The following is a 10,969-nucleotide window of genomic DNA, read 5'->3' on the forward strand; positions in this document are numbered from 1 at the left end:
AGAAGTAAAAAGAAGATGGAAAATGCATTGGGAGCTCTCCATTAAAGGAAGAACCTTCTACAAATACTGCCAACAAGTGGGTAGAGGAAATATAGGACTGAGCAGGAATGCTGTGCAACTGATGACAGGGCACGGAACTATGCAAGCCTACCTGCACAGATTTAAATTAAAGGAGACCGACGGACTCTGCGAGTGTCGCACAGGTCCAGAAGACACGACGCATATATTGGAGACATGCGAAATAGACAAACGGTCTACATTTCAAATGTCCCTACCTACTCATTCCGCATCGAGCAGTCGAAGCGAGCGGTCGTGTCTGAGAGCTCTCTCAGGTTGGTCAAAAAAGTGATATTGAGTGGAAGTGAATTGGTGTAGTGGAAGTGCAGGGTGAATCAAATTTAAAAGAAATGAGAGCTTTCTAATAAATTTGAATTAGAATAGATTCTAATTATTAGATACTATTCGGACTATTTTGTTCTATTGTGTAATCGTGCAGTTTGATTGCCAAAATTAAACCTGTACAGAGGAGGAAGAGGATAAACAAAAGATTTTAGGAGAGCAAACCTATCCGCAAACAAAGAGTGAGTGGTGTGCACAGTGTCTGTGTGTGCAAATCAGTGACCAGTGCGAAGGTAGGTAACCAAGTGGCGATCAGTCAAAGGGGGTCGAAGCGCTGGAAACAAAGTTAAGTGGTAGAAAATAAGGATAAAGTAGCGCAGTGCTGTGGAATTACAGTCCCGGATTTAATTCTCCAAATTATTCAAAATTCTAAATTGATTTAAACAAAAAACCAGCAAAATTTATCCGGCTTTAATTACGCAATCAGGCATAAAATTTTCATTAAAACCCTGGGAAATTCCACAACGTGCGTGACCGATCATCAAAGTCGGGGTGGAGTTTTATTATACAGATAGCAATAATAATAAACATATACTGCTAATTCATCATAAAACTGTAATTAAAATTCAATAATAATCAAATTAATCTTTACGGATAGCAATAATGAATATACACTATTAATTCATCATAAAATTTTAATTAAATTCTAACAGAAACTCAACAATAAACTAATTAATCCTTACGGTTATAACTGAACCATTCAAATCAAAAATAAATTCTCTGTGTAATAAATATCCACCAAATTTGCTGTTGCATCTGGGATATTTCAATACCGTGCGTAAGCAAACAATAAGTTTATAACAGGGCGGTATTGGGATACGATCAACAGTATATTACATTATTGTACCTGGGAAAACCAATTAAGGGCGTGACCCAACATTAAATTAATTAAAAAAGACGGTGTTGGGTTATTAATATAATTAGCGGCAAGGAGGTCACAATGGCCTCTAAAGAAGCGACCGCAGAGGCCACCTCGGCCTCAATTAATGAGGGGGACTGGTTTAACAACTCAGCACTAACCAAAATAAGGGCGGCAACAGAGCCTACAGAAGACAGCCCAAGAAGAACGAGGTCGCAGACCACGGATGAAAGGAAATCCGTGAAAAATAACGTCGCGGCTGAAGATATAACATACGAGGAGCAGCTGGAGGAGCTGAAGAGTATGTCGGTTAAAAGCTTGGTAGATCTGTTGGAGAGGCAGGCCGAAAGGATGAGGCAATTAATCACGCGGGAAAACCCGTTGGCAAAAAAATTAGCCTTCATCAAAGCCGACGCTAAAACAGTTGGGAGGAAAATTGACCTACTGTTAAAGGTTATTTTTGTAATGTCTATGGAGCTGGACATCAAAAGAAAATCCGATGAGGCCAATAAGGGATTGGAAAGCTTGAAAGAATCCATCGGGAAAACGATGGAGAGAATGGACAAGAAGTGGGAGGGTAGGATGGCCAGACTGGAAAAACTCATCGCAAAACAAAAACCTGACGAATCCACCTCCACAAACGATAAAAACAAACAAAATGAGCCCGCGAAAACCGCCAAACCTACCAAGACGTCCAGCAATGAAAAGGGGATGGCGGAGAGCGACATGGCGACGAAAGGAACGACGAAAAAGACGACAATTGACAGAACGAAGAAAACGCTCAGCTATGCCAACGTAGCGGATAAGCCAGAAAAGAACTGGACACCCCCGCCGAAAGAGATGGCGAAAAAGCAGCTGATCATCAAAGTCAGCAATAAATCAGGGGAAAAGGCAAAGAAAGAGGTCAAAAATACACTGACCCACCACGAGTTACAGGGTGGATTCAAACAGATTAGAACACTCAAAAATGGCAGCATCATTATGTCGTGCCATGATGAAAAACAAAGGAGAATAGTAGCGGAAAAATTAAAAATTAACGGGAACACAAACATTAAAAACGGAGCCACGCGAAACCCCAGAATCAAAATAAGGGGAATCATAAAGGGAACGAAAAGCGATGAATTAATCGCTGATATTGTCAAGGAGAATGAGTGCATCCGAACAGCACTCCAGGGTCAAACAAAAGAGGGACGAATAAGGACAATATGCACCTTTAACGGAGCCAAGAGGGACACGTGGGTGATTGAACGCGCCCCAAATCTGTTCAAGGCCATCATGAAACAGGGCCGCATCATGGTTGACATGATGGCACACAAGATCACGGAATACGATGAACCAATGCAGTGCTACAGATGCTGCAAGTTCGGCAATACAGCAAAGAACTGCAAGACAAAGGAACTCACCTGCTACGTATGCGGTGGTGATCATGAAGGGAAGACGTGCAAAGCCACGAAGAAGAGCTGCACGAACTGTACAAAAGCAGGTACAAAGGCGGGAAACAATCACAGGGCCACTGACTACCAATGCCCAGTGTATAAAAAACAACAGAGAGAATTAAAAAGAAGAACCAACTACGGATGGTAATGAAAATCCTTCAAGTCAACGTGGGAAAAGGAATCAGTGCAACCGCACTGGTAAGGGAATAAGCGGCAAGAGATGGATTGGAGGTAGTCCTAATCCAGGAACCAACGCCGAGGGCTCAGGCATGGGAAGGTTGGAAACTCATGAGAAAGATGATCAGCCACGGCCTAGAGCTCGCAGAAGGAGACTACACGGTGCCCAGCTTCGATTGTAATAAGGGCACAGGGCACATGGACCTCACGTGGAGTAGGGGAATAAACGTGGAAGAATGGAAAATCAAAGGTGACGAGGAAACACTAAGCGACCACAGATATATCAAATATCGAGTGGCGAGCGGAAATGGGAAAACCAACCCAAGAAAAAGGACAAGATGGGATTTCGCCAGCACCGACTGGGATCTGGTCAGGGTGAAAATGGAAGAAATAGAGACCAATATCGGACAAACAGTGACACACGAAATGATTGAGGAGCAGGCGGCCAGTCTTCAGAAAGCCATACAGGCAGCAGGAAGACTGGTAAAACGAAAAACCATCATGGTAAAAAATGGCAATGAATGGTGGGACGGGCAGTGTGCGGAACATAAACGAGCACTAACTGCACTGAAGAGGAGAATAAGAAGAAGCAAGGACAATCAACAAATAGCGAATGAGTACAACGAACGGAAGAGAGAGTATCGGAAAATGATACGAGAAAAGAAAACCGAACACGACAGTTAGGCGATTAACAACCTGATAGAAACAAATTCGTGGGAATGTATATGGGAAGCCACCAGAAGAATGGGCATGAGAAGAGGCGAAGTGGTAACAACGCCTGAAGACGTAACACTGGAGGCAAGAGAAGCAGCCGAAAAACAAAGAGTGAAGAAATACCACCCAGCAATGGACCTGGAGGAAAGAGAGCGAACTCGCGAAGTCATAAGCGCGGTCATGAGCGAGGAATGGCCGGGTACGGAGACTGGCGAGGAAGAAATAACCGAAGGAGAAATCGAATCGGTTATAGAGAACTTGAGAAACCGAAAGGCAGAAGGGGAAGACCCCATACCAAACGAGCTTCTGAAGAATGTTCGGTATGAAAGAAGATTCGGTATTCGATTGTTTACTATCATTTACATTTAATATGAAATCTTATCTTAAACTTTACCTATCATTTATATTACGATCGTCTACTATAATGCAGTATATTTGTTACTTTGCAAGTAAATCTTAGAATAATGGAGCAAATATTTTATAAAATTTAACATCATCTTAGTTCATATTCGAATAATAAATTTCTTTTTTTAATAATAGTAAAATTGTGGTTCTGAAAAGAACCGTTGTTTCCTTTAGTTGAATAGATACGTTGTTCTGTTTTAATTGGTCAGCATATATAATGCTTTATTTAACCGCAAAATCCGTATAGAGTTCGTCCTTGGCGTTTGAGGGCGTATATTACATCCATTGCGATAACGGTTTTCCTTTTGACGTGTTCGGTATATGTAACGGCATCTCTGATGACGTAAATCAGACCAGATATACGTTTTACGCCGCCTCGTCTAGCCAATCTTCTGAAGGCGGGCTTCGTAATACCTTGGATATTATAACGAAGTACTTTACGATGCCGCTTGGCTTCTCCTTTTCCTAAACCTTTACCACCTTTACCTCTGCCGGTCATCTTTTAACGAACCTAATACAAAAAAAATGATCTCTAATAAGTAGCGCGCCCACAATACGAGTGCTACGGACAACTGTTGTCGATTGCTTTCAATCAGACCGGTTTTGTAGACTTGGGTTTGAGTTCCGCCCACTTGCACAAAACGGACCAATCAGATTAGATAACACATTATATAAAGGACTCTCTGATTTTATGACCTAATCAGTTCGAAAGTGGTGGCCGCGTTTGCGTTTGATAATTATTCTCATTATCTCTAATTTAAAAATATGGCTCGTACCAAGCAAACTGCGCGAAGATCAACAGGAGGTAAAGCTCCTAGGAAACAAGCGGCCAGGAAAAGCGCTCCAGCTACCGGTGGCGTTAAAAAACCACATCGCTACCGACCCGTGACGGTCGCTTTGCGGGAGATTCGTCGTTATCAAAAGAGCACCGAATTATTGATTAGGAAATTACCTTTCCAACGATTGGTTCCCGAAATCGCTCAAGACTTCAAGACCGATTTATGTTTTCAAAATTCGGCGGTGATGGCTTTACAAGAGGCCAGCGAAGCTTATTTAGTCGGTCTTTTTGAGGATACTAATTAATCTGCGATACATGCAAAGCGAGTAACCATCATGCGCAAGGATATTCAGCTAGCCAGACGTATCAGAGGCGAACGTGCCTAAACTTTATTTTCTATCATTTATAATACACTAATTATATTCGTATATTTCAACAGAAAAAAAACGGTTTTTTTCAGAACCACCTAAATTTAATTAAAAAAAAAGAATATATTTCAATTAATATTCTTTTATCTATATTTAAATAAACACTTCACTAAAAGTGTTACAGATTTTTATTTCAGAATTATATTCAACTACATGTTAGTAATTAATAAGTCGGTGTATTTATACGCTTTGTTTTTAAAAACTAAAGAAATAATAATATAATGAATAATAACCAAAGAATACCAATATACTGCTGATAACAACATTTGTATTTCAATATTGGATACTACAATATACTGGAATTTTTTTAAGATTATTTCTTTTGTTATTTATCTAAATTGTGGCTCTGAAAAGAACCGTTTTCTCCTTTATGATATTCAAGACTTATGGTTTACTTAGAACTGGTATATTTAGTGACGGCTTTGGTACCTTCACTAACGGCGTGCTTAGCCAATTCACCGGGCAGCAATAATCGGACGGCAGTTTGGATTTCTCTGCTTGTGATTGTAGATCTTTTATTGTAATGAGCGAGACGGGACGCTTCCGCGGCTATCTTTTCGAATATATCGTTCACGAAATAAATCATGATCGACATTGCCTTGTTGGAGATACCCGTATCGGGATGAACTTGCTTTAAAATTTTGTAAGTGTAGATCGCGTAGCTTTCCTTCCACTTGCGTTTCTTTTTCTTGTCACTTTTGGAGATATTTTTCTGAGCCTTATCGGCCTTTTTGGCCGCCTTAGAGCTTGTTTTCGGAGGAATTTGGAAATAAATATTACGATATTAAATGAACCACGAAAAGTAATAGACTAAAATAAATTTAAGGAATTCCTAGAATTTATAAGCTCCTTAAATACACTCCTAAGCCCCGTTTATTATCTGAGTTAGCCTCTCATTGATCGCGTACGAGATCATGCGATCGGCTTACGAATAAAATTCGTTGCTAGTATGTTGGCGGTTTTAGTACAGATTTTAACTCTAAGGAGAGCGAGTTCTAGAAGCAATCGATAGTCAAATGTCCGGACGTGGTAAAGGCGGAAAAGTGAAGGGAAAGGCGAAGTCTCGTTCTAACCGAGCGGGATTAGTATTCCCTGTCTGTCGTATTCACAGACTTTAAGGAAATGAAATTATGCCGAACGCGCAGGGGCCGGTGCTCTCATCTACTTAGCTGCCGTAATGAAATATCTGGCAGCCGAGGTTCTTGAATTAGCAGGTAACCCCGCTAGAGATAACAAGAAAACCAGGATTATCCCTAGGCATTTGCAAATGGCCATCAGAAACGACGAAGAACTGAACAAACTCCTATCCGGTGTTACTATAGCCCAGGGCGGTGTTCTGCCAAATATCCAAGCTGTATTCTTACCTAAAAAGACAGATAGCAAAACTAAATAAAGCGAATGTAACCTATTTTATCATCAAATATCGGTCCTTTTCAAGACCACCAAAACAGTTGAAAGAGAAAATATTATTCTTATTTATATTTTATTTAAAATAGAGGCTACACTTAATCGAACACTTCTGACGGAATCATGAGAGAAGGAAAGTTACACTTTTATTTTTCGTTTTAGGGTTTGGCAGGGATCCATGTGAAAATATCGGCCCTTTGGTAAAAGGTCTTGTTCTTCGCAATCACAGGATCGGAGCCAAATATATATAAAATATATGGGAGTAATTAGCAGGAAGAAACGCTTTCCTAAATAACTGTTCCCTTTAATGTACGTCGAGATTTCGGTGCTGATCCCTTCCTGCGTACGAGGTGTTTAGGCCTGATACCCGTTCTATCTCGTTATTCCGCTCTTCGCCGACAGAGTCAGTGCATGACATAAATCCGCCCAGGGGCACGGCGCACAACTGAGGATGAATTTTGACTCCGGCTTTGTAGGAAGAGCCGTTGCACAGCAATTTAAGTAGGGACAGTGGGAATCTCGTCAATTCATTCATGCGCCTTCCCGATATGTTCGGGTATATGCTGCAGGTTTTAAGGCAGTCGTAGTTAGACCCGCGGCTTACCCGAGCACGGTATTTGGTAACGTTAAAATTCATTGTGGTCCAAAGGTTAGGATACTTTCGGAACAAATCGTGTTAGAAGGCAAGAGCACTTGCATACCAATTTAAATAGGGACAGAGATGAGGGTGGCCTCTAAATGTGCCCTTTTACCTTTCGGTTACAGGCGGCCTAGTGACAATTTAAGGAAAAACCTGCGTAATATCCTTGCGAAAACACTACCGCAGGAATGTAGCACGCACGATATATTTGTATTTCCTCCGACTAGTGTCACTAATGCTAAAATGCTAACTAGTTCCTTAATGTATTAATTTAATTTTCTTTAGTAACAACTTGTGTTAATTATGTTTTATTCTACTGTGTAGGAATATATTCCACCAAAATAATAATTGTAGCTGGTGCTTCGAAAAATGTAACGTTGCTGTTTCGTTTGTCCTAGTCGTGAGAGTCTACAGAAGAAGATGAGCTTGGAACGGTAACGTCTTCCACTTTACAATGGAAGACGAGAAATTCCCAAATATCGAAATCCGTCTCAGTCATTTTGGTAAACTTCATTAATGACTTATACTATTGACACTACAATGGGTAATATATACACCCCACGTTTAACGATTCGGCCTATTGTATGCCGGACGGCGACATTTCCGGAATAGAGGGTGTGCCGCAAATACACCAAACATATAACGGTCCAGCCTATTGTAAACCCGAAGACGACCCTCCGGGGATAGAGCACCTGTCGCAAATACGCCGCACGTTTAACGGTGCGGCTTATTGTATAAGGGATGACGACTCATCGGTGATAGAGGACGTGCCCCAATTACGCCCCACTTTTAAAAGTTCGGCCTATTTTATACCGGATGACGAATATTAGGGGATAGAGTGCGTCTCGCAAATATGCCCCACATTTTATTGTTTGGCCAAATGAAAACCAGATGACGACCCTTCAGGGATATAATGCTCTGTTTAAAAGCTCTGTTTATTGTGTAACTTATGACGACCCATGGGTGATAGAGCAGGTGCCGTAATTACGCCCCACGTTTAAAAGTTCTGCCTATTGTATACCGGATGACGACATTTCAGGGACAGAGGACGTGCCACAAATACGCCCCATGTTTAACGATTCGGCCTATTGTATACCGGATGGCGACTCTTCGGTGTTAGAATGCGTAACTGCAATACGCCCCACGTTTAAATGTTCTACCTATTGTATACCGGATGACAAACCATCGGTTATAAAGAATGTGCCGCAATTACACCACACGTTCAAAAGTTCCCCCTATTGCATGCCGGATGAGGACACTTTGGGAATCGATGACGTTACGCAAATACACCCCACGTTTAATTTTTCGCCCGATTGTATACCGGATGACGACTCTTCTTGGATATAGTGCGTGTCGCAGATAAGCCCCACGTTTAACTATTTTACCTATTGTCTACCGGATGACGACACATCAGGGATACAGGACGTGCAGCAATTACGCACCACCTTTAAAGGTTCTGCCTATTGTAAACCGGATGACGACCCCTCCGTGATAGAGTACGTGTCGCAAATATTAACCATGTTTAACTATTTTAATTAATGTTTACCGGATGACGACAGATCAGGGATAGAGGGCGTGCTGCAATTACGCACCACCTTTAAAGGTTCCGCCTATTGTATACCGGATGATGACTCATCGGTGATAGAGGACGAGGTGCCTCAAATACGCCCCACGTTTAAAGATTCTGAGTATTTTATATCAGATGACGACCATTCCGTGCTAGAAGGCGTGCCGCAAATAAGGCCTACGTTTAACGGTTCGGCCTATTGTATATCGGATGGATTGTATACCTTTCAGGAATAGAGTGCATGTCGCAAATATGCCCCACGTTTAGCGGTTCTATACATTGTATACCGGATGACGAACTTTCGATGATACAGTGCGTGCCGCAAATATGCCCCACGTTTAATAGTTCGGCTTATTGTATATCGGATGACGACACTTCGGGGATAGAGTGCGTGTCGCAAATGCGCCCCACGTTTAACGGTTCGACCTATTGTAAACCGGAAGACAATCCTTCTAAGATAGAGTGCGTGAAGCAAATACACCCGTTTAATGGTTCAGCCCATTGTATACCGAATAACGACACTTCGGGTTGGAGTGCGTGTCGCAAATGCGCCCCACGTTTAACTGCTCGACCTATTGTATACCGGATGACGGCCCCTCAGGGATAGAGGACGAGCCGCAAATACGCCCTACGTTTAACGGTTCGGCCTATTGTATACCGGATGACGACCCACCGGTGATAGAATACGTGCCGCAATCACGCCCCACGTTTAAAAGTTCTGCTTGTTGTATACCGTATGACCAAACTTCGGGAATCGAGGACGTGACGCAAACACACCCCACGTTTAACAGTTCGGTCTATTGTATACCGGATGACGACCCTTCACTGATAGAGTGCGTGTCGCAAATATGCCCCACGTTTAACTGTTTGGCCTAATGAAAACCGGATGACAACACATCGGGGATAGAGGACGTGCCGCATTTATGACCCACGTATAAGCGACCTGCCTACTGTATACCGGATGACGATCCACCGGTTATAGAGGACCTGCCGCAATTAAACCCCACGTTCAAAAGTTCTGCCTATTGAATACCTAATGATGACACTTCGGGAATCGAGGACGTGGCGCAAATACACCCCACATTTATGTGTACGCCCTATTTTATAACGGACGACGACACTTCGGGAATCGAGGACGTGACGCATATACACCCCACATTTAAGTGTTCGCCCTATTACATAACGGAAGACGACCCTTTAGGAATAGAGGACGTGCCACAAATACGCCATACGTTTAACGGTTTCTCCCTTTTTTATACGGGATGACGACCCTTCAGGGGTAGACGGCGTGCCGCAAATACGCCCCACGTTTGACGGTTCGTCATTTTGTATAACGGATGACGACCCTTCGGGGTTAGAAAGCGTGCTTTCAATACGCTCCACGTTTAAAAATTCTGCCTATTGAATACCGGATGACGAAACTTCGGGTGTAGAGGACATGACGCAAATACACCACGCGTTTCATTGTTCGCTCTATTGTATACCAGATGACGACTCTTCGGGAATAGAGTGCGTGTTGCAAATATGCCCCATGTTTAACTATTTTACCTATTGTCTACCGGATGACGACACCTCGGGGATAGAGGGCGAGCCGCAAATACGACAAAAGTTTAACGATTCGGCCTATTTTATACCAGTTGGCGACCTATCGGTGATAGAGGACGTGTCGCAATTTCGCCCCACCTTTAAAGGTTCTGCCTATTTTATACCGGAAGACGACCCTTCGGTGATAGAGGACGTGCCGCAATTACGTCCCAAATTTAAATGTTCTGCTTATTGTATACCGTATGACAACACTTGGGAGACCGAGGACGTGAGCCAAATACACCCCACATTTAACACTTCGCCCTATAGTATACCGGATGGCGACCCCTCAGGAACAGAGGACGTGCCACAAATACGCCCCACGTTTAATTATGCGCCATATTGTATACCAGATGACGATTCTTCAGGAATAGAATGCGTGTCGCAAATATGCCCCACGTTTAACTATTTTACCTATTGTCTACCGGATGACGACACATAGCTGATAAAAGGCTTGCCGCAAATACGCCTCAAGTTTAAGAATTCGGCTTAAGGTCGAGCCACAAATACGCGCCACATTAAATGGTTCTGCCTTTTGTATACCGGATGAAGACTCTTCGGGGATAGAGTGCGTG

General features: G+C 42.6%; 1 protein-coding gene and 2 pseudogenes across 1 annotated transcript; 2 read left to right on the forward strand and 1 right to left on the reverse strand.

Annotated features, from left to right (window-relative positions):
* Window positions 1-4,755: 4,755 nt before the first annotated feature.
* On the forward strand, window positions 4,756-5,154 carry LOC143205468 (histone H3-like; annotated as a pseudogene).
* Window positions 5,155-5,587: 433 nt separating this feature from the next.
* Window positions 5,588-5,959, reverse strand: LOC143205455 (histone H2B-like; the record flags this gene model as incomplete). The annotated part of the gene is made up of 1 exon (XM_076418637.1): window positions 5,588-5,959. A coding segment is annotated over one exon (372 nt), but the record flags the coding sequence as incomplete, so codon positions are not given.
* Window positions 5,960-6,212: 253 nt separating this feature from the next.
* On the forward strand, window positions 6,213-6,589 carry LOC143205456 (histone H2A-like; annotated as a pseudogene).
* Window positions 6,590-10,969: the final 4,380 nt, after the last annotated feature.

This window comes from Rhynchophorus ferrugineus, unplaced genomic scaffold (genome assembly GCF_030347505.1).
Source record: "Rhynchophorus ferrugineus isolate W39M unplaced genomic scaffold, kcgeb_rfMv2 rfM12, whole genome shotgun sequence".
NCBI classification, from domain to species: domain Eukaryota; kingdom Metazoa; phylum Arthropoda; class Insecta; order Coleoptera; family Curculionidae; genus Rhynchophorus; species Rhynchophorus ferrugineus.